The following is a 24,727-nucleotide window of genomic DNA, read 5'->3' as shown; positions in this document are numbered from 1 at the left end:
AGCTCTGTCATCCGGGGGGAGCTCAAAGTAAAGCCGCTGCTCCTCCACATCGAGAGGAGCCAGATGAGGTGGTTCGGGCATCTGGTCAGGATGCCACCCGATCGCCTCCCTCGGGAGGTGTTTAGGGCACGTCCGACCGGTAGGAGGCCACGGGGAAGACCCAGGACACGTTGGGAAGACTATGTCTCCCGGCTGGCCTGGGAACGCCTCGGGATCCCCCGGGAGGAGCTGGACGAAGTGGCTGGGGAGAGGGAAGTCTGGGCTTCCCTGCTTAGGCTGCTGCCCCCGCGACCTGACCTCGGATAAGCGAAAGAAGATGGATGGAGATAGATATATATATATATATATATATATATTATTTTACTTGTTGTGGTTTATTCTTTACTAATTGAATTTTTTTTTTTTTTTTTTTTTAAGTTTTGGTGGTACAATAAATACAAATTTTTGTGACTACAATATCAATCAAAATAATCGTGATTAATGTATGCTATTCATGTTTAAATATTCTCAATGCAAATGAATATCAGCTCCCAATATCGATCATCAACTTCTTGATGATCGAGAAAAAAAAAAACCATATCAGTCGATCTCTGGTCTGCAGCCAACGGCAACAAAGCAGGCAGCAGCTTTTGGGTTTATTGGAAATCATTAAGTCGCAATTAAGCTGCGGGTCAGCTTTCAAGAATGGAAGTAAGGATTAGGAAACATTTCTTCTTGTGTGAGGAACAGCTGATGCTGGTTGTACACTCACTGACCCTCGTCTTCGCCAATGAAAGATAATACAAGTTTTATAAAGCATCTTTGACACTGCTGAAATATGCTCTTGTTTCAATGACACCACTTTAGTGTCTTCACTGTCTGCCGTGTTTGCGCTCCGTGTGACATATTGACTTGTGCTGGGTCACATGACGGCGTGCTCGCAGCCCCACTGAAGGAACAGTCCCAGTTAATGATTAGGCTGTGTTCATGATTGCAGGCCTTCGCGCGAAATGGCCAATTGTGGGTGGGCGGGTTGAAATGAGCGCTCCCGCTTCTCCAGTCTCCCTGTTGAGCAAAGTCCAGCGCCACGGCTCCCTCGCAGCCAGCCAGACCGTTACGGACACCGTTCTTGTTTTTAAGATCAGCTTTTGGCCTTTGAGGATGAGGAGGGAGAATCCGACGTGTCGACTTTAGAGGCGCCCGTATGTGTTTCACCATGGTGCTCGTCCTCTGTGTGCCTTTCCAGTGCGTGTGCCGCCGACCGGATCCAGACCCAGAGAACCAAGAGGTGAGGTTTGTCACGGCCGACCGTTTTCCTGCCGGTGTTTGCATGTGGAGACCGTGAAATAAACTCCAGTGCGATATCATTATTTTTATTGTGGACTTTTCTGCTGGTATTTGATAAGCATTCCTTTTTAATATCAGTGTTCTCAAGAGGAACCTGATATCGTTTGGGATATTTTCTTCACTTCTTGGAACGCTTCGAGCAGCAGTAAAAGAACAGATGTTCTCGTCAGTGTGTGACATGTACGCTACATGTCTGTACATTGTGGGTCATTGACCTGTCCCTCTGACTAGGGGGTGTCGGTCTTTGGGCACCTTAACGATTCATTCAGATTCAGATTCCTGGGGCGACTATTCCATTCAGAATCGATTCTCAATTCATATAGATGTATTATTTTGTATTTATAATTATAATGAATGTTGTTCAAAGCAGGTTAGAACATGTCCTGTTTGCATGGAGATGGCCTAAAGTATTTTTAAAGATGTATTCTTATAAATATATATATTTATTTTCTTAAAAATATATAAATAAAAAAATTTTTTATATACAATATATATTTTTCTGTATATATATATATATTTTTTTTTAAATTGTTAAAAAAATAATAATTATGAATCGATTTACAATCGGGATAAACAAGAATCGCAATTCGAATATGAATAGTTTTTTTGTGTGCAACCGGTAGGGCTGTGACTCTTTGGGCGCCTCACGATTCGATCCAATTCCAATTCCTAATGTGACGATTTGATTCGGAATCAGTTCTCGATTCGACAACATTTTCAGTTCAAAGCAATGTATTACTTTGTATAATAGTTAAAATCAAACTTTTTCAAAACAGGTTAGAAAGGCCTGTTCTGGTTGCATGGATATAGCTTAAAAAAACGTATTTTCAAAAATGTATTCATAGTTTGAAAAAATATATGTTTTATAATTTGTATCAATCGATTTTATAATTGTGTTGAATAAGAATTGCGATTTGGGTGCTAATCGATTTTTTTCGTGCACCCCTATTAGGGGAGTGAATTCTTAATCAGATTATCCATTAGGAAAAGATTTCAATTCCTGGAGTGACTATTCGTTTCAGAATCCATTCTCGATCCAACAAAATTCTCAAATCAAATAGACTCTTACAATGTTTTATTTGGTATCCATCCATCTTCTACCGTAATAATAATAAAACGTTGTCAAAACAGGTTACAGGTTAGAAAAGCTCCTTCTGGTTGCATGGAGATGGCCTAAAAACTAGAGGTCGGAATCTTCGATTACGATTCAGGAGCTACGATTTGATTTAAAAACGATTATTGATGCATCTTTAATTTATGTGTATTGCTGCAGTTTTACTTTTCTTTTTGTTTCACTAAATAAACATTAATCACCTGAAATGTTTGAAAAAAAACAGTGCGTTTGTAATAAGAAACAGTTACATTAATTCTAGTTACCTTTTATTAAATTAATGTAAATGTGTGCAAAACTTAAACATTACTTTATTTCAGGGCTAGATTGGGCCCTGAAATGAAGGAGCTGGTCAGATCCCTCGGTGAGGTGGCTCACTGCGGTCAGTCAAATTTTAGAAATGTCAGCGTTTAACTTATTTCCCGTAAAAAAAACAAATCAATATCAATTATTGACGTTTAATAATCGATTTTACAATTTGTTCCCCATCCCCTACAAAACGTCTATCTAAAAATGTATATTCTTATTTTTTGTGTGTGTGTGTATATATATATATATATATATATATATATATATATATATATACACACACACACACATATATACACACACCCATCCATCCATCCATTTTCTACCGCTTATTCCCTTCGGGGTCGCTGGAGCCTATCTCAGCTACAATTGGGCGGAAGGCGGGGTACACCCTGGACAAGTCGCCACCTCATCGCAGTGCCAACACAGATAGACAGACAACATTCACACACACATTCACACACTAGGGCCAATTTAGTGTTGCCAGTCAACCTATCCCCAGGTGTGTATATGTATGTATGTATGTATATATATATATATATATATATATATATATATACTGTGTATGTGTGTGTGTATATATATATATATATATATATATATATATATATATATATAATTAGGGGTGTAACGGTACGTGTATTTGTATTGAACCGTTTCGGTTCGGTACGGGGGTGTACCGAACGAGTTTCTAAGGTGTTTAGCAGGTAAGCATCAGGCAGCGGACTCTCCCAAATTATAATAAACACCTCCCAGTCAACTACTAGTAACATCACTATGAGCCCGTTGACGTTCTAGAAACTTTAAACTGCAGCTCAGCTCGCACGCAGTCCTGGCTTAAGGTGTAGGCTAATTAGCTTTTAGCGTAACGTTAGCTCATTTTGCAGTGTGTGTGTGTGTTACGGACAGAAAAGCTTTGAATGGCAGGATCCCTGCTATCACATGTTGATAAAAATATAACATTTACATAATAAAAATCAACTACAGGCTTCCCAAATGCTGTAATAAATTAAGCATGTTGAGTTCACTTGAAACTGTTTAATGTTGCACTTTTTATATGTAGAAGAAAAGTTTTGTCATTTTATTTAATCTGAGCAACAACTTGAGGCAGTCTAATGTTGATTAACGTGAGCAGAATTATTGTAGTGTTCCCAATGTTAAAAGGATAAAGCCATTGTTTACAAATTTGGTAAATAAATAACCAAAAAATTTATATTTTGTTGTTTTCTTACTGTTCCGAAAATGAACTGAACCTTGACCTCTAAACCGAGGTACGTACCAAACCGACATTTTTGTATACTGTTACACCCCTAATAAATATATATATATTTACGTATGAAGAGCAGGGAAACTTGCGAAACAGGCTTGCGGGGATGAAATAGCCTACCGGTATGTGTTTTTTTCTGACCTATATATGTATATAATAATTTTGGGGGGGTTTTGTTAGTTTTTTGTTTTATTTTTATAACTTTAAAAAAAATTATGAATGGATTTATTATTGAGTTGAATAAGCATCACAATTCACAAATAAATTTTTTTTGTGCACCTCTACCTCTGACCATTTCCAGGTGACATCGGATGAATGCCATCAGGACACGTTGCTGCAAGCCGAAGGAGTCCCCTCAACCCCCAGCGGCACCACCCCTCCCTTCTCCCCGGTCTTCCTCCCGGAGTCGCCCTCAGACGCGGCCCCTACAGAGGCGTCCTCTGTCAAGTCCCGGCGAAGGAGTGGGCGCCCCAGACCTCGGCCTATCTCGGACTACGGGCAGCTTCTCTCCAGGAAGCACTGCATTCCCGAGGAGGCGGCCGAGCTCAACCCGGACCAAAGGGCGTCGGACGTGTCGCTTCGTAAGGAATGCAACGGGAATGGGGGTAGTGGGGAGAGCGTCTGCAGCACGAACGGGAACGTTCCAGGCCGGCGACAGCGACCCATGTCTGTGATGGGGGTGGAGGATTTGTTCTCCCCTGATGCTGACGAGAGCGAGGACCATCTGCCTTCTGTGAGTTGTTGTTTAGGGTGACGTGAAAATATTTGTCTAAATCCATGTCCTCCCTGCAGCTTCTGTCCCGGCCGCCCATCCCCTCCCACCAAGTGCCCCCCTACAAGGGAGTCTCTGCCAGGTTTCGCCCCACCACCCTCTCCCAGAGCACCCCCATCGGCCTGGACCGCGTCGGCAGGAGGAAGCTGCACAGAGTGCTCAGCGGTCAGTGGCTACACTCGGGTTGTAACAATATTAAGACATCATACTGTTGAATGTGCTCAAAAAGTACTTAAACACACACTGAAATCTTATAGCCTAATTAGTGTTTTTTTTAAACAACTAAAATAACTAGACACACGCTTGGAAAGGCCACTATTTTGCATGTCTTGTGTTTCTTATGCTTCATTGACAATGTTTTAGTCCCAGTATTTCATCTGTTTTGATGACAAAGCTTTTATTGTTTTAAATATTGGTTTGTACTGTAGCACTTTAGGATGTGTTTAACTACCGTATTTTTCGGAGTATAAGTCGCACCGGAGTATAAGTCGCACCTGCCGAAAATGCATAATAAAGAAGGAAAAAAACATTTATAAGTCGCACTGAAAAAAACTGCGACTTATAGTCCAAAAAATACGGTACTATTATTAGTTCTGTCAAATTAATCTTTTTAATCATATTAATCACACTTCTGAATTTGGGTTAATCGTGACTAAGCACAGGGTATTACTCGGTTAAAAGACTCATATTTCCACACAAATGCAATTTTTTCGGAGTATAAGTCGCTCCGGAGTATAAATCGCACCGACCGAAAATGCATAATAAAGAAGGAAAAAGACATGCATAAGTCGCATTTTTTGGAGAGATTTATTTGATAAAACCCAACACCAAGAATAGACATTTGAAAGGCAATTTAAAATAAATAAAGAATAGTGAACAACAGGCTGAATAAGTGTATGTTATATGAGGCATAAATAACCAACTGAGAACGTGCCTGGTATGTTAACGTAACATATTATGGTAAGAGTCATTCAAATAACTATAACATATAGAACATGCTATACGTTTACCAAACAATCTGTCACTCCTAATCGCTAAATCCCATGAAATCTTATACGTCTAGTCCAGGGGTCGGCAACCCAAAATGTTGAAAGAGCCATATTGGACCAAAAATACAAAAAACTAATCTGTCTGGAGCCGCAAAAAATCAAAAGCCATATTACATACAGATAGTTTGTCATGAGATATAAATTGAATTAAGATGACTTAAAGGAAACTAAATGAGCTCAAATATACCTACAAATGAGGCATAACGATGCAATATGTACATATAGCTAGCCTAAATAGCATGTTAGCATCGATTAGCTTGCAGTCATGCAGTGACCAAATATGCCCGATTAGCACTCCACACAAGTCAATAACATCAACAAAACTCACCTTTGTGCATTCATGCACAACGTTAAAAGTTTGGTGGACAAAATGAGACAGAAAAAGAAGTGGCATAAAACACGTCCTCGATAGTCGGAGAAAGTTATGCATGTAAACAAACTACGGTGAGTTCAAGGACCGCCAAAATTAGTAGGACAAAACGGTGCTCGCCAAATACTTGAATCAGTGAAGCATGTTTAATATAAACAGTGTACTTTATAACAATTAGGGAGGTTTGTGTCATGTTTGTCCTCCTACAGAAACCATATTAAAACCAAAAATATTTTTTTTTCCCCCTCATCTTTTTCCATTTTTCATACATTTTTTAAAAAGCTCCAGAGAGCCACTAGGGCGGCGCTAAAGAGCCGCATGCGGCTCTAGAGCCGCGGGTTGCCGACCCCCGGTCTAGTCTCTTACGTGAATGAGCTAAATAATATTATTTGATATTTTACGGTAATGTGTTAATAATTTCACACATAAGTCGCTCCTGAGTATAAGGAACTCAGACTCAAACTCAAACTATGAAAAAAAACTGCGACTTATAGTCCGAAAAATACGGTACTCGTTTAAAAGACTCATATTTCCACACAAATGCAATTTTATTTTCAAAATGTCATCCAGGAGCATTTTTTAAAATGTTTTACTTGCATGCTTGTCTTTTTATTTGCTCAAATGTTGCCGACAGTTTTCTTTTACGTCGATCCGCGGTTAAGGTAAAGGAGCATGTACGGTCAAAATAAAGTGTGTGATTAATCTGCGTAAATACATGATTAATGCAATATTTTTTGTGATTAATCACCTAAGTTAACTTGTTATTTTTGACAACCCTAATTATTTATTATTTCTAGCAGGCGTCTTGGCGTCCTACTCTGTTCAGTGGTCCTTAAAAACACCTCTGTCTCGCATTCCTCTGAGTATAGATCGATCACTCTGTTCTGAGAGAGCACAGCTCCTAGGTTCAATGTGCACAATTATTATGCCAATGTTTGCGTTAAACGCTGCAGACGGCGTGTCCGAGTGCTCGGTGACGCTGGACGACAGCGTGAGCGAGGAGGAGGAAGGAAGCTTCGACGAGCTCACCGATGTCACGCCTTACCTGGAGCCCGGGGTGGAGCTCTCCGTGCTTGTGGAGGTGAGGCAAGCTCGCCGGCCCTCACGTTGAAAGGGACTTGTGTTTATGACAGGAGGTTTATCTTGGTGTGTGTGCGTGTCAGTCCTGCCCATGTGAGGATAAAGTGTGTGTGTGTGACAAGATGTTTGGACGGCGTTCAGCAGAATAGATAACCACCATAGAGGCCCAAGTCTGGTTGTAATCGTCCGTGTTCTCCACAGGCTCAGCCGTCATGTAATTGTATGGTATGTGTTTGTGCCGCTCAGTGGATAAGCTCGGGCCACACGGTCTACGCCGAGGCCCTCTGGGACCATGTGACCATGGAGGAGCAGGAGCTGGCCTTCAAGGCCGGAGACGTAATCCGCATCCTGGACGCCTCGCACAAGGACTGGTGGTGGGGCAGGCGGCCCGACAAGGAGGCCTGGTTTCCCTCCAGCTTTGTGAGGGTGAGTAAACGCACTTCTCTTGTAAGCTGGCTCTGCTCCAAGTACGACGCTGATTAACTGTGGTTTCCATGGTACCGGCGCTGATTGACAGTCAAACAACCACAGTAATCTTGTTTGATTGGCAGGGGAACCTCTGCTGTGTAATTGCTCATTGTTAATTCAAAGTTCCTCAACAGACGCCATTTAAAGGGAAACTGCCTGGTTTTATTTTAAATGTTTCCTATCATTCACAATCCTTATATAATGGGGTCACTCTATTCCACCTATAAAGTGTTCTAAAAAATATCCATACACACTATAAGGATATATGTAATATAATAACAGGCACATTCATAAAAAATAGAGATGTCCGATAATGGCTTTTTTGCCGATATTCCGACATCGTCCAGCTCTTAATTACCGATTCCGATACCAACCGATACCGATATATACAGTCGTGGAATTAACACATTATTATGCCTAATTTTGTTGTGATGCCCCGTTGGATGCATTAAACAATGTAACAAGGTTTTCCAAAATAAATCAACTCAAGTTATGGAAAAAAAAATGCCAACATGGCACTGCCATATTTATTATTGAAGTCACAAAGTGCATTATTTTTTTTAACATGTTAGTGCTGCAAGGGGTTCTGGGTATTTGTTCTGTTTTGTTACGGTGCAAATGTTCTCCCGAAATGTGTTTGTCATTCTTGTTTGATGTGGGTTCACAGTCTGCCACATATTTGTAACAGTGTTAAAGTTGTTTTTACCGCCACCCTCAGTGCGACATGTATGGCTGTTGACCAAGTATGTGTGGTATTCACTTGTGTGTGTGAAAAGCCGTAGATATTATGTGACTGGGCCGGCACGCAAAGGCAGTGCCTTTAAGGTTTATTGGCGCTCTGTACTTCTCCCTACGTCCGTGTACACAGCGGCGTTTTAAAAAGTTATAAATTTTACTTTTTGAAACCGATAATTTTGAAACCGATAGCGATAATTTCCGATATTACATTTTAAAGCATTTATTGGCCAATATCGGACATCTCTAATACCAATAATCAATTAGTAGTAATAAAAATCAATGAGATCAATAAAGTGCAAACTTAAAACTTCTGTCTTGAATAAAATATTTCTGTAAATAAAAATTTAGTATTGTATACATTATATGCAAATAAACAAGTTAAACATTGAGATGAGTGAAAACATGCAGACTTTCCATGAAGTGTCCTGGGCTCCTTGTTAGTGTGTAGTGACGTTAAAGACAATGTACACTTCATTGCACATGGAATATACAACTTTATTGACGATTAAATTTGTTACAATTCCACGAGAGTTTTGCAGCAGCACATGCGTGTAAAAGAGCGACTGTTTTTGTGATCGCTCTGTGCATTGTTCTCATTTCTCATCACCATACTTGCCAACCTTGAGACCTCCGATTTCGGGAGGTTGGGGTTTGGGGTGTGTGTGTGTGTGTGGGGGGGGCGGGGGCGGGGTTAAGAGGGGAGGAGTATATTTACAGCTAGAATTCACCAAGTCAAGTATTTCATATATATATATATATATATATATATATATATGAAATACTTGACATTCAGTGAATTCTAGCTGTATAAATATATTTAATTTATTTTTTATGTATATATATATATATATATATATTAGTATAGCAGTTGTGCACTGCACTCTCTAAAAGCCCTAGATGTTATTGTCACATATGCATGTACAGTAGATGGCAGTATTGTCCTGTTTAAAAGTGTCACAACATTGCTGTTTACGGCAGACGAACTGCTTTACGGTAGACGAAAACGTAACTGCTGTTGTTGTGTGTTGTTACCACGCTGGGAGGACGTTAATGAAACTGCCTAACAATAAACCCACATAATAAACCAAGAACTCGCCCTCGATCATTCTACAGTTATAACGTCATTGGGCAGGCACGCTGTTTATATTGTGGGAAAGCGGACGTGAGAACAGGCTGGCCACTGTCGACACGTCACTCAGGTCCGCATGGACTCCGCCTGAATTTCGGGAGATTTTCGGGAGAAAATTTGTCCCGGGAGGTTTTCGGGAGAGGCGCTGATTTTCGGTAGTCTCCCGGAAAATCCGGGAGGGTTGGCAAGTAAATTATTACACATGCCGCGTGTAAATAATTCCACCACAGTCGGATGCTTTTTAGCTGGAGCTTGTTATTGTCCCGGTCTTGTTTGCCTCGTAAGGAGTTGCATTTCCGGCTCTGTGCTGTTTCAGATGCTGGAATAGGTTTGTTGTGCTTCTGCCTTTTTTAAAGAAACTTTGTAGCATGCAGTCATTTGTTACACTCCTTTTACCGCAATTCTTACGCACTGACAACACTTTTCTTCGTAACAAATGTCTAGCTATTGTTAGCATTAGCGTAAGCCATGTTTTGCTCAGCTTGTGGATCTCTGCTAAGGAAGTAAAGGGTTGGCAAGGACTACAGAAGCGCATGGGTGCAAAAAGTATGCTGGAGGAAAAGGAGAAATAAATCAATTATTATCTGCAACAAAAAACTCAAATTTATCGATAAAATCAATATATTGACCAGGCCTACATTCTCGCCATCTACGGGTCTAAGTTGGATGTCAAAGTTGGCCAACTTCTCGGTTTATGTCCACAACCTTCTACTATCCAGGTGAGAGACATTATTTATAATTTAGAATTAACTTTCACCAACTTAGAGGCGATGCAGCAGCTCAGTATGTCAATATAGCAGCATAAGCTAGTTAGCTCCCTGCATACTTGCCAACCCTCCCGATTTTCCCGGGAGACTCCCGAATTTCAGTGCCCCTCCTGAATATCTTCCGGGGCAACCATTCTCCCGATTTCCACCCGGACAACACTATTGGGGACGTGACTTTAAGGCACTGCCTTTAGCGTCCTCTACAACCTGTCGTCACGTCCGCTTTTCCTCCATACTTACAGCGTGCCGGCCCAGTCACATAATATATGCGACTTTTAAACACACATTAGTGAATGCAATCCATACTTGGTCAACAGCCATACAGGTCACACTGAGGGTGGCCATATAAACAACTTTAACATTGTTACAAATATGCGCCACACTGTGAACCCACACCAAACAAGAATGACAAACACATTTCGGGAGAACATCCGCACCGTAACACAACATAAACACAACAGAACAAATACCCAGAAGCCCTTGCAGCACTATCTCTTCCGGGACGCTACAATATACACCCCCTGCTACCACCAAACCCCGCCCCCGCCCCTAACCCCATCTCCCGAATTTGGAGATCTCAAGGTTGGCAAGTATGGCTCTCTTTGATGATGGCGCCACAAAAATAGTTTGTCTGTGTTAGCGCTTACAATAACAATATTGCTAATACTTGGGTAATATTCAGGTCACGACATGTAAATGGAGTATTGTTGGATGTTGTTTTTAGAGGGCTTTATGGTTGCAATAGTGTACTCCGTTAGCTGCATTGTTAGCCACTTCGTACTTGCCATATTTTACGACTTAGAATGCATTACAAAAAAAAACATGTGTTCTTGTCTTACATGGGAATTGTGAAAAAATTCCAGTCCTCTGTAAAAGTTCTCACGTGTTACCATAGCAATGCTGAGCGGATCTGATCCTTTGTGGCTGGAGTGGTTTTTGTTCTCCCCTTTTCCTAATTGCTGCTTCAATTCAGCCTGAATGTCGGCCATCTTGAGAAAAGGCAAGTAATTGGCCTCAAATATTCCAACTCTTTGACTTTCTGCCGCTACGTTGTGTTTTCAGGTGCGTGTGAACCAGGAGGACTCCAGCGCGGGGAGTGTGGAGAGCGTGGCGGACCAGGAAGACCCCGCCCCCAGAGACGCGCACAGCAGCCAGCACCGCCAGCAGATGAGGACCAATGTGGTGCAGGAGATCCTGAACACAGAGCGCATCTACATCAAGCACCTGAAGGACATCTGCGACGTGAGGCCGAAGCAATGTTCCGCTCAAGCTCTCAGCGCCCTCTGCTGGCTTCAAAAATGTTTGCTGTCCTCCTCAGGGTTACATCCGTCAGTGCCGGAAACACCCCGACATGTTCACCGAGCAGCAGTTAAGGACCATCTTCAGCAACATCGAGGACATCTACACCTTCCAGAGGCAGTTCTTTCGGGACCTGGAGAGGAAGTACAACAAAGAGCAGCCGCACCTCAGCGAAATAGGCTCCTGCTTCCTCACGCAGGTCCGCCGCCACACTCGCTGGAAAGCGCCTATTGGCGCCTTTGCACTATGGGGTTAAGTCGTGCAGTCAGGTCCTCCCCAATGCCCCACCCACCATCAAAAATGTCAGAAAGATTGGAGCATGCAGAAGGAAGTTATGACGTTACCATTTTCCACCACAAGGGGGTGATATTGGTGTCGATATCATGATCACACTCCAACCTAAAAGCTTGATATCAGTTTGGAAGGAGATCTGATCGTCCTAAAGGGGAACAGCACTTTTTTTTTGTAATTTTGCCTATTGTTCACAATCATTATGAGAGACAAGAACGGCGACTCATTTTTTTTTTTTTTTTTTAGGGTTTTAAAGATGATAATAAAATGTTTGGAAGATACGGCTAAAAGGTTAAAAGCTGTTGTAGCCTTCAAAGCTTCTAAAACAACTTCAAAAAACCTCCATCAACGATTTATATACACACTGCAAGTGTATATATGTATATATAATGTAGTAATAGAGACGTTCATAAAAATATGTAATATGTTCAATATTTACCCTATTTTGATCATTTTAATCATTGCTGATTTCCTCAGCGCATTTATTTTTCTCCTTCACAAGAAGGCTTTTTCGACGTCCGGCAACAAATGGGTTATTTACAATCATGGCAGATTGGGAATAGACAACGAAGATGACTATTTTTGTACAAATGAAGATTTACAACCTTATCTTTTTGAAGCTGAATACTAGTAGGATGAACTACTGCTTATAGAAGTCAGCACGGAGAAAGAGTGAAACGGAAGCCGGGAGAGTGACGTCGGCGTGACTTTGACACTGTAAATGTGGAACTTGGAGCCAAGGTATTTTGACATAAATGGAGGGCTTACCCAAAATAAACCGGAAAAACGTGCCCGGCCAGCTGTACCAAAATGCCAACTGTCCATCAAGTGAGTCACTATAATATTGATCATGATATGTGTGTTGTTACAACTACAGTACATACATTGTCCAGCTAGCTATGTACAAACAAAACATGAAATGTGGGATAATACTTTACAGATACTGTGATATGATTGTTCATGTTTTTCAGTCAGTACTGATTATGTGATATGATTGTTCATGTTTTTCAGTCAGTACTGATTGGTGGTCTATTGCATTGTGTTGTGCATTACAAACTCAAACACGAGTCGAGTGCCGACGTAAAAGCTAGCTTATCTCTTGCCGAAGCTAGCTCATGGCTAATACCGAAGCACGCCGATGTATTACTGCGCTAGAAAAAGAGTTTCTCAGTTTCACTCTTACAATAACAATGTCGCTACAGCTCATACTTGCCAACCCTCCCGATTTTCCCGGGAGACTCCCGAATTTCAGTGCCCCTCCCGAAAATCTCCCGTGGCAACCATTCTCCTGATTTCCGCCCGGACAACAACATTGGGGGCATGCCTTAAAGGCACTGCCTTTAGCGTCCTCTACAACCTGTCGTCACGTCCGCTTTTCCTCCATACAAACAGCGTGCCGGCCCAGTTACATAATATATGCGGATTTTACACACACCCACAAGTTAATGCAAGGCATACTTGATCAACAGCCGGCGTGGCGAAGTTGGTAGAGTGGCCGTGCCAGCAATCGGAGGGTTGCTGGTTACTGGGGTTCAATCCCCACCTTCTACCATCCTAGTCACGTCCGTTGTGTCCTTGGGCAGGACACTTCACCCCTTGCTCCTGATGGCTGCTGGTTAGCGCCTTGCATGGCAGCTCCCGCCATCAGTGTGTGATCGGGTGAATGTGGAAATACTGTCAAAGCGCTTTGAGTACCTTGACGGTAGAAAAGCGCTATACAAATATAACCCATTTATACAGGTCACACTGAGGCCGTATAAACAACTCTAACACTGTTACAAATATGCGCCACACTGTGAACCTACACCAAACAAGAATGACAAACACATTTCGAGAGAACATCCGCACCGTAACACAACATAAACACAACAGAACAAATACCCAGAAGCCCTTGCAGCACTAACTCTTCCGGGACGCTACAATATACACCCCCACTACCACCAAGCCCCGCCCACCTCAACCCCGCCGTCCCCCACCTCAACCCCCCCATCTCCCGAATTCGGGAGGTCTCAAGGTTGGTAAGTATGCTACAGCTTGGTTATTATACAGGTTACAGAACATAAATTAAGTATTGTTGGCCGTTTTTGGATGCATCTTAAAGTGATTTAGAGGTAGAATGGATTGCACCCATTAGCTCCATTGCTACCCACCAATAACAAGCCGATTTTTACATGTTAGACTGCCCAAAAAAAAAAAAAAAAAAAATTTGTCTTCTTTTCTCTCATAATGATTGTGAACGATAGGCAAAAAAATGCAGTTCCCATTTAGGTGCAGTTTGATGGTTGATAACGAGGAGCAGTTTTGGTTGCCAGCCTCCGCTCACTACGAATGCATACGAATATGTACTGACCGATCCAGCACTTTATTTATGCTGTCATCATATTTGTACCAATTCTGAACAGGATTTCCATTTGTGGAGCCGAGTCATAAATGTTGAAAGTTCTGTGGTGAACCATCAGATCAAAGTTTGGCGCCTAAAGCGTAGGCAAAATTCCTTTGCAGTTTATCATCGCCCATTTCTCTAGTATCTGTTTTTTCAACCGCCACTCATTTGGTCAAAGTCTCTTGGAGGAGTTAGTTGACATACAACCCCTGTTTTGAGCTGACAGAAACCAAGATGGCTGACTTATAAAATGGTTTTTTTTACTTTTATGTGCATGGACGTCTTCAGCTATTTTTGAGACGATACATGAATCTGGTGGCAGGGGCAAATTTTAACTTATTTTCAAGGGGCCGCTAATAGTCATTTTGAAATGTTGTGTTCGATACCCACGAAATGTAAATTTTTTGCCAGTTAAAGGCCTCAAAAAAGCGATAGAAGTTAGGGAAAAATACTGCATGGAGCTTTGCTGCTCGGGCCCTAACAAGCCAAACGGAACATCTTCTGTCCTACAGGGCAAAGGCTTCTCCATCTACTCCGAGTACTGCAACACTCACCCAGCAGCCTGCGCCGAGCTGCAGCGCCTCATGAAGTCCGGCCGATACAAACAATTCTTTGAGATCTGCCGCCTCCAGCAGCGGATGATCGACATCTCCATCGCCGGCTTCTTGCTCACACCTGTGCAGAAGATCTGCAAGTACCCCCTGCAGCTGGGCGAGCTGCTCAAGTACACCCCCAAGGGCCACAGGTACGCCTCAGTCATCACTGCCGCGCTAATGTTACAGCATGCCCAGACACCTCCTCAAACGTGTTTCAATGGAGGCTGCGGGACATGGACGGATCACATGATGACACTTTATAGCATAAGTATGCGCGATAGTAGGCCTTTTTAGTTAATTCCTCTCTATTTCCCACGTGCTGCAGTGACTACTGTGGCGTGAGCGACGCGTACGAGGCCATGAAGAAGGTGGCCAGTCTGATCAACGAGAAGAAGAGGAGGCTGGAGAGCATCGACGCCATCGCTCACTGGAAGGTGGCCATTCTCCGCTGGGAGGTGACTTGTATGCTCCAACTTCTTTTTGTAAAAGTTAAGGTGTGAAAGAACTCTCGGTAAAAGTCATGAAGAAAGGGTTAGGACAGGGGTCGGCAACCCAAAATGTTGAAAGAGCCATATTAGATCCAAAATACAACAAAAAAAATCGGTCTGGACCCACAAAAAATTAAGGACCTTATATAAGTGTTATAATGAATGCAACACCTGATGTGTCTATATTAACTTAAAGTGCCAATGATTGTCACACACACACTAGGTGTGGCGAAATTATTCTCTGCATTTGACCCATCACCCTTGATCACCCCCTGGGAGGTGAGGGGAGCAGTGGGCAGCAGCGGGGGCCGCGCCCGTGAATCATTTTGGTGATTTAACCCCCAATTCCATCCCTTGATGCTGAGTGCCAAGCAGGGAGGTAATGGATCCCATTTTTATAGTCTTTGGTATGACTCGGCCGTTAGCCTACTATCAAAATGACTGTGTCGCAGGCTGACGCACATTTTTGTTGACAGAAATATAATATTTATTCTACACATTTTTACAACATTGAACATTAGTAATGTGGTAGGTTCTAAGAGGGTGAGATATCTCCTGGAAATGACTGGCTTAGAATGACCAAAGGTATAGATGTGTGTGTCCAAGTTAAAGGAAAGGGCAGGCTGTCTTATTCTAGTGGATTTATTACAATCTTTGCAAGCTGGGTAACGTTTGCTGTGGTCTGGAACAACATGGCACACAAACAACTATCAAAAATGTAAATTAAATACACAGAGGACATAAGTAAAGGAGATTAAATGAGCTCAAATACACCTACAAACGAGGCGTAATGACGCTAGCCTAAATAGCACGTTAGCATGGATTAGCTTGCGGTCACGTACTGACCAAATATGTCTGATTAACACTCCGCAAGTCAACAACATCAACAGAGCTCACCTTTGTGCATTTATGCACAGGATAAAACATTTGGTGGACAAAATGAGACATAGGAGTGGCATAAAACACGTCTTTCTGTGGGAGCGTCAGAGAAAGTTTACATGTAAACAGAGTGTTGCATCACAGTCCACACAACTACGGTGAGTTCAAGGACCGCCGAAATTAGTAGGACAAAACGACACTCGCCAAGTACTCTCATCAGTGAAGCATAAACACAAACTTATAAACAGTTTGTTCTCCTACAGAAACCATATTAAAACAAAAAATATATTTTTCCCCCACATCATTTTCCATTTTCATACATTGTTTTAAAAGGTCCAGGGAGCCACTACGGTGGCACGAAATATATGCGGCTCTGAGCCGCGGGTTGCCGACCCCAAAAGCTTTACGTCTTCCTGCTTCTTTTCAGATTTGTTGAACTGTGCAAATGTAACTACATGAGGTTCCTTAAAGCAGTGTTTCTTAACCATAGGGCCAAAGCCCATTGTTGGGCCGCGAGTGCCTCCTAGTGGGCCGCCAAAAAATATCAGTTTCTCAGCTCTGGTCCATATTGGCTGCAGGGGTGTTCAGTTGTAATTAAGGATAGGTATCTAAACCGATACTTTTTTGGCACCGACCGAATCCCGCCTGTCCTATTGGGCACTGATTCACTTAAAATCCAACTGTGCCATCTTACGGTACCTGGGTTGCGCCCAGTTGCCGACTCAGCCGGCCGCCTCTTCACATTTCGCTGCTTGCCGATCACTCCAGCAGCACTGAGAGCCTCGGTAATGTTACAATATTCCATGCCAACAAAGAAATTTACTGAAAACACTCCAATGGAAGTTGAGTTCAGCTCCACAATTCAAACACGCTAGCTTGATGCCAATTTGTTTCGGCTTTGCTATTGACATGCTACTGATTAGCATCAGCAAGGTTACATGGTGATTTCAACACCTCCAAATGTGTTAATGAAAACTACAACTAATATGCACAATACAATCAAACAGCTGGTGCGTAATAAGTACAATACTTACATTAATAACACGTTTTAGGGCGCAACAAAAGACGAGATTTATCAAAGACTGAACTGACTAGCCAACTTACCATAAACTGTACAGTACTCCCATCTAACCTCTTGCACTTACAACCGTAATTGTACAGTAACCTAATGTACTTGAAAAGACTAAGAAATGTGATAATAAAACAAACTAACAACTGGACAGCAGTTATCATAATCAGTTCATTTTTAAACCTTGCAATACAATTTTTTATTTTATTATAAAAACAATTATTTTTCATTAACACACACAAATGTACTGAAAATTGGTACCGTTGAGAACTGGTATCGGTTTAAATTTGAAGGGTACTCATTCCTGGTTGTAATACACTTTTCCACCACTTGTGGCACTAATGACAATATAAAAAAAAAAACAGAAGTCCGCAACTAAAGTCAGAGGCAAGTTTCTTAAGCGTAAAAAAAAAAGACTAAAATAGTGAAGCTGCATTTTTATTTGCACTTAAATTATTACTGTTGATTTAGTTACAATGTATTGATTTTAGCACTGCATAATTGTACATAAATGTACTTTTCATCTGTTTTTATGAGTCCCTTCTACTGCAGTATATTTGTTTAGTATTTAGCAATCAGCCTGACCTAAGCCTTGATAATAATCTTTGTGATTAACACATGCTTTCATATCATTTGAAAAGTTTGTAAACCTTAAGTAGTTTAGGTGTAAACATTGAATACGATTAAAATCAAAAGTAAGATTGCTAATTAAGTGCAAAAATTTGAGTGGGTTGACCGCTGCGGAGTGGAAAGGTTTTCATACCTATTGATACCTGTATTTGTGGGATCTGCATAAGTCCCAAAAATGTGAAATCAAAGCATGGAGGCTTATTTATTTTTCATCAGTCATTTATGAGCACCTTATTATGCAATATAGGTAGTATTTATTTTTCTTATCAGCCTGACCCAAGCCTAAGGTTTATGTGTTCAATAAATAATATTTGAGATGAACACATGATTTCATATCATTTGACAAGGTTGAATACAATTAATAATTAATTGAATACAATTGTTGTGGAAAAATTGGGTCCCGAAGTTTAAAAGGCTAAGAACCCCTGACCTAGACCACAAGGAAGTGTTTTAAATGTAGATTTGAAATCATCATAGTTTCACCTTTCATGTAACATGTTAATAAAAATGTCTAAAACAAATAACATTATTCTACCTTGAGCCGTTTGTGGCCTGGATTCATCTGGATTGTCTCCATGCTGCAGGGACCTGACGTGCTGGTGCGCAGCTCCCAGCTCATCCACTCGGGAGAGCTGACCCGAGTTCTCCGACAGGGCAAAGTGCAGCAACGCAGCTTCTTCCTCTTCGACCACCAGCTGGTCTTTTGCAAGAAGGACGTCCTGCGCAGGGACCTCCTCTACTACCGGGGACGGCTGGACATGGACCACACCGAGGTGGTGGACGTGCCCGACGGGCGGGATGCCGACCTGGGCCTGAGCCTGAGGAACGCCGTGCGGCTGCGTCACACCTCCACCCTGGAGTTCGTGTGTGTGCTGTGCTGCAGGAAGCCGCAGGACAAGCAGAGGTGGCTTCAGGCCTTCGCTGACGAGAGACAGAGAGTCAAGGAGGACCAAGAGATGGGTGAGCAACAACGTCATTAAAAAGCACTTAAAGGTTTTACCATATTTTTTGGACTATAGAGCACACCGGTATATAAGCTGCACCCACAAATTTAAAAAGAAAATGTTTTCCATATATTAGTTGTGCCTGACTAAAAGCCGTAGATATATAAGTTGTAAAATGAGTTATTTGCACAGAAAGATTCTGCAAATGTTCATTTACATATCTTAATTGTTTCCAAACGGTGTCTGTACAACGGCAGTAAAACGGCTGATCAAACAAAACGGAAGTCATCGTCATGGACCCACTGGCTGCGGAAGCTAGCTCTCCAATCAGCTAAACAGACTCAATAATTCCACGGGGACGTTTTGGTAAATTTACTGAGGAATTTGTGAAACTGAAACAATACAAAAAGAATGCCATTGTAATACAATAATACTAACACAAGACACGTGTAAACTTGTTAGCATATTGGCTAATGCTAACGACTCTAGCTTTATTACATTACAATAGCACGTACAAATGTGCATAAAACTCCTACAGACATCACACATGGAATGGTTTAGTTAAGAAGAATTGTTTTAGTTATATTGTAAACTTTGCAAACGTTGCTTGGAAGAATAAACACTAGTAGAAACGCTATGGACAACTAGAAGACGAAACGGCACTTCTACTTCCGGTTCAAAGCTTTAAACAGCAGGATTTCACATTCACACAGCAGCACCTGCAGTGAGCGAACTCGTCCAAAAGATGGCGCCCTAGCACAAACAATAACACAGCATTTAAGGGTCTTTGCATGTGTTTAATAAAAACTATTTGCATTATGGCGGTAAGTGAAGAAAAATCCATAAATTAGTTACACCCTTCTATAAGCCTGAAAGGTAGCGGCTTAAAGTCCATAATGTACGGCGTGTGTGTGTATATAATAACTACCTGCAGTAGAACTTTGGCATTATATTAGTTTTAAGTTGCATTAAAGGGCATACAATTAGATCTGTTGAAAACTGCATAAACCTTTCTTAAAGATGTTTGCTTTGTTTTGCAGGAATAGAAATCAGCGAGGAGCAAAGAAAACAAGCTATTACTAATGCCAGAAGAGCCAAACAAGGCAAGATCAAAAGTAAGGAGACCGTTTTCTTCTTTCGTTTGACCAAGGGCTTATTTAGTGTCAGGTTCAAACACTGGTGACATCTATTAAACAAGACAAGAAGCAAGGAATCAAATAGAGACAGAATTAAATTTGGCTCAGTGAGGAGAAACACGTACACCTGTACCCTTATACAGTGTCACCACGCTCTGACATAAGATTGTACGCCTCCTCTTTTATTTGGACTATCCCTGATTACATGGCAACAGCTGTTTCTAAGGGAGGGGGGTCGTAAACAGCCATTGCCTTTGATTAAAAACAGTTCAAAGAAAAGCTCGTAAACAGTTCACAGAAAAGGTGCTTGGAGGAGAGTCAGGCCCTGCTTCCTCTCTGCTTTGTAGATCTCGGGTCAGAACAAAATCTTTCTGTGGATTACAATACATCAAAAAAACAGAACACCTTCATGTTTCTTCCCATCCTACACAGTGGAGTTTTACAAGCCTTTTGACTGGTAAGCTCAAAGACAGCTTTTGTCCTCTCGCAGGGCGAGCTGAACTCAATGTAACACAAAGTTTTGTGATAACTTAGATACAATTATTCTGACATTTAGTCAGTTGGGGGCCAGGGCAACCCTCATCATTGGGGCCTTGCACATACCAAAAAACATGTAATTTAGCATGTTGTTAGATACTACCTTGCAAGAGCTGCACTTTGAAGCTTGGCAAGGTCTTTTACTGTAATTGGTACAAAACATTAATCAACATTTAATAAAGTGAAAGCCATTTTTCAGAGATGATTATTTTGTTAGCGCTGTTGGACCGAATCTGGCCAAAGCGCTGTTATTGTGTAGGCTGGAAGTGTTACTGGTGGGAAAAAGAGACAACAACACTACTAGTCATGAGAGACTGCAAAGACTACTTTGGAACAAATGACGATCCTGAATATAAGGAGGATGATCTACACGTTTTAGAAGCTCTGTGCTTCGATGGGCTTTCCGGTTAAAATTCCGACTAGGAACTTCCCAATACAAGTGGAACGCTTGCACATAGACATTTGCATCGACTTCTGTCCTTTTAACGAATGGGGAAAGGGGAAGTGACTTATGCCGTAAAGTAAGTCAGTACGTTTTGTAGTTTTTTTCTGTGGCGGGGTTCCTCAAGGTTTACTTGCCTAAGTAACTTTTCAACCTTCATAAAATATTTTCATAACTTTTGGGATAATACATGGAGTTGCAACTGGTTGAATGACACCTGTGTGATGGCCTGTATCGCTCTCACTGGCACTTAGCAACTTTGAGGAGGGGGGCAGGAACCCTGCCACACAGAAAACTATAAATGTGCTGACTGCTTTACAGCATACGTCACTCCCCCTTTCCTCATTGTTTAAAAAGACCGAAGCCGACGCGAATACCGCCAGAAAACTAAAAGAAGAAGAACGCCTACATGCAATTACTGCTATCATGGCAGAAGCACCAAAAAAACTAAAAGTTTTGTCTGAGGAGACCCATCCATCCAAACATTTTCTACCGCTTGTCCCTTTCGAGGTCACGGGGGGCGCTGCAGCCTATTTCAGCTGCATTTGGGTGGAAGGCGAGGTACACCCTAGACAAGTCGCTACCTCATCACAAGGCCAACACTGATAAACAGACAACATTCACACTCTGGGGCCAATTTAGTGTTGCCAATCAACCTATCCCCAGGTGCATGTCTTTGGAGGTGGGAGGAATCCGGAATACCCGGAGGGAACCTACGCAGTCACGGGGAGACAAAAAAAGAAAAACAGAGGACAGTCAAGGATCAACATTGTCCCCAGCTTTCACTCTGTGGCGTGAGCTCAAAGACGAAGAATTTCAGACCGTTGCTGCATTGGCTCTGTTCCTGCTAAACTAGTACCGTATTTTTCGGACTATAAGTCGCAGTTTTTTTTCATAGTTTGGCCGGGGGTGCGACTTATACTCAGGAGCGACTTATGTGTGAAATTATTAACACATTACCGTAAAATATCAAATAATATTATTTAGCTCATTCACGTAAGAGACTAGACGTATAAGATTTCATGGGATTTAGCGATTAGGAGTGACAGATTGTTTGGTAAACGTATAGCATGTTCTATATGTTATAGTTATTTGAATGACTCTTACCATAATATGTTACGTTAACATACCAGGCACGTTCTCAGTTGGTTATTTATGCCTCATATAACGTACACTTATTCAGCCTGTTGTTCACTATTCTTTATTTATTTTAAATTGCCTTTCAAATGTCTATTCTTGGTGTTGGCTTTTATCAAATACATTTCCCCAAAAAATGCAACTTATACTCCAGTGCGACCTATATATGTTTTTGTCCTTCTTTATTATGCATTTTCGGCCGGTGCGACTTATACTACGGAGCGACTTATACTCCGAAAAATACGGTAAGTGACTTTCGATAATCAAATCAAAATGATAATGCTAATGTTAGCTATCGGAAATTTGCGTGGTAGCAATAAATAGCCACCAGCTTGATAGTTCCACACTACTTCCTTGAAAAAACTCTCCCGTCGGTCTTTCTTTGCTTCAGACCTGCATCTGCCCCGATACATTCTTGGTAGTAGCGGCATGTTTGTAGCGCAATCCAAGATAATTTCTTGATAGTGTCTGCTATTTAACATCAGCATAGCCATTAGAGACATCATATTTGGGCCAATATTACAGCGGACATCATGTCAGTGGGACGCTATATGCGCTAGTCCTCATGACAAAGTTGGTCTCCTTCAGGCAAAACACTACCGCTTTGGTCCACTGGCGCCGCCAAAATCAACCAAAATCTCGATAAAACCTCTCATAACCACGCCAACAGGTTTGGTTTGGTCTGTGTTCGGGAATCAAGTCTGCACATGTGCAGTAAAACAGAAAGGGAGGAGCTATCAAAACATCACGATTACCGTATTTTTCGGACTATAAGTCGCTCCGCAGTATAAGTCGCACCGGCCGAAAATGCATAATAAAGAAGGAAAAAAACATAAGTCGCACTGGAGTATAAGTCGCATTTTTTGGGGAAATTTATTTGATAAAACCCAACACCAAGAATAGACATTTGAAAGGCAATTTAAAATAAATAAAGAATAGTGAACAACAGGCTGAATAAGTGTACGTTATATGAGGCATAAATAACCAACTGAGAACGTGCCTGGTATGTTAACGTAACATATTATGGTAAGAGTCATTCAAATAACTATAACATATAGAACATGCTATACGTTTACCAAACAATCTGTCACTCCTAATCGCTAAATCTCATGAAATCTTGTACGTCTAGTCTCTTACGTGAATGAGCTAAATAATATTATTTGATATTTTAAGGTAATATGTTAAAGGGGAACATTATCACCAGACCTATGTAAGCGTCAATATATACCTTGATGTTGCAGAAAAAAAGACCTTTTTTTTTTTTAACCGATTTCCGAACTCTAAATGGGTGAATTTTGGCGAATTAAACGCCTTTCTATTATTCGCTCTCGGAGCGATGACGTCACAACGTAACCTCACATCGGGAAGCAATCCGCCATTTTCTCACTTTCGTCGGTGTGTTGTCGGAGGGTGTAACAACACGAACAGGGACGGATTCAAGTTGCACCAGTGGCCCAAAGATGCGAAAGTGGCAAGAAATTGGACGGAATTTGTTCAAAATACGAGGCTGTGGGGAAAGCCGACGAAATGGTCAGTCGTTTGTTCCGCACACTTTACCGACGAAAGCTATGCTACGACAGAGATGGCAAGAATGTGTGGATATCCTGCGACACTCAAAGCAGATGCTGACATCAACTCCAAAACTGGACAGATCAGCTTTCAGGAAAAGAGAGCGGATGAGGGTATGTCTACAGAATATATTAATTGATGAAAACTTTATTCATTACTCGCGGTTTCACACATAAGTCGCTCCTGAGTATAAGTCGCACCCCCGGCCAAACTATGAAAAAAAACTGTGCCTTATAGTCCGAAAAATATGGTAAGTATTTTTGTGTATTTTTAAGCGCACAAATGAAGACAAAACGATGTAACGAGAAGAAAACTTGATGAATAGTTTTTCATGAGACGTTTTGGGGCCCCAGTCAACTGCCTGTGTATGCCTAATGGTAAGTCATGTTTAACTCCTGCTTCTTTTCATTCACTCGCAGCTGTCGGCTACTCCGGCTCCGTCCCGCCGCATCACCAGACCCTCCACCCGCTTCACCAGCGCCACGTCACCATTCCCACCAGCGTGCCTCAGCAGCAGGTCTTCTCTCTGGCCGAGCCCCCCAAGAGGAAACCCTACCAGCTGCTCCACAGCTTCACCCGCGGTGCCTTGTTTTGGAAAGGAGGCTCCGCCCCTTCCTAGCCGTCCCGTGAATGTGTTGCGTGTGTTGTTGCGGACGCTGCCTTGGATGAAAACTAGTGTTAAAAATACTGACTGTGATGAAGATGCTGCTCACTTCTTCTTCTTAAGCCTCGTTTCTCTTCGTGACTCCGCCTCCTTCATGTTAACTGTGACAATGATGTACATTCTGCTTTTATGTTGACTTATTTTATTGCACAAAGGCTGGACCCTTTTTTCTTTGTCTTCTTTTTCACTGTCACGTCTTGTCTGTTAACACTGTAAATAAAAACTCTTGTACTCTTAAAGCAGACATTTTGCAGCGGAGTCGATGAACGTAACGTGA

The 24,727-nt window shown here is 41.8% G+C and overlaps 1 protein-coding gene across 2 annotated transcripts in view; it reads left to right on the top strand.

Moving 5' to 3' along the window:
- The window catches only part of spata13 (spermatogenesis associated 13), a 66,675-nt gene extending 41,948 nt beyond the window's left edge, over positions 1-24,727 (top strand). Inside the window, exons 3-14 of one of the 2 annotated variants that reach the window (XM_061965080.2) lie at positions 1,226-1,267; positions 4,315-4,746; positions 4,806-4,950; positions 7,158-7,285; positions 7,531-7,710; positions 11,449-11,628; positions 11,705-11,884; positions 14,872-15,104; positions 15,281-15,410; positions 18,606-18,981; positions 20,006-20,080; positions 24,206-24,727. In XM_061965080.2, coding sequence (XP_061821064.2) covers positions 1,226-1,267; positions 4,315-4,746; positions 4,806-4,950; positions 7,158-7,285; positions 7,531-7,710; positions 11,449-11,628; positions 11,705-11,884; positions 14,872-15,104; positions 15,281-15,410; positions 18,606-18,981; positions 20,006-20,080; positions 24,206-24,405 — 2,301 coding nt within the window. In that variant the 3' untranslated portion in view covers positions 24,406-24,727. The remainder of the gene's footprint in view (positions 1-1,225; positions 1,268-4,314; positions 4,747-4,805; positions 4,951-7,157; positions 7,286-7,530; positions 7,711-11,448; positions 11,629-11,704; positions 11,885-14,871; positions 15,105-15,280; positions 15,411-18,605; positions 18,982-20,005; positions 20,081-24,205) is intronic. The other variant, XM_061965082.2, reaches the window with a different exon arrangement.

The sequence above is a fragment of the Nerophis lumbriciformis genome, linkage group LG07 (assembly GCF_033978685.3).
Source record: "Nerophis lumbriciformis linkage group LG07, RoL_Nlum_v2.1, whole genome shotgun sequence".
NCBI classification, from domain to species: Eukaryota; Metazoa; Chordata; class Actinopteri; order Syngnathiformes; family Syngnathidae; genus Nerophis; species Nerophis lumbriciformis.
This window is presented reverse-complemented; position numbering and strand designations above follow the sequence as displayed.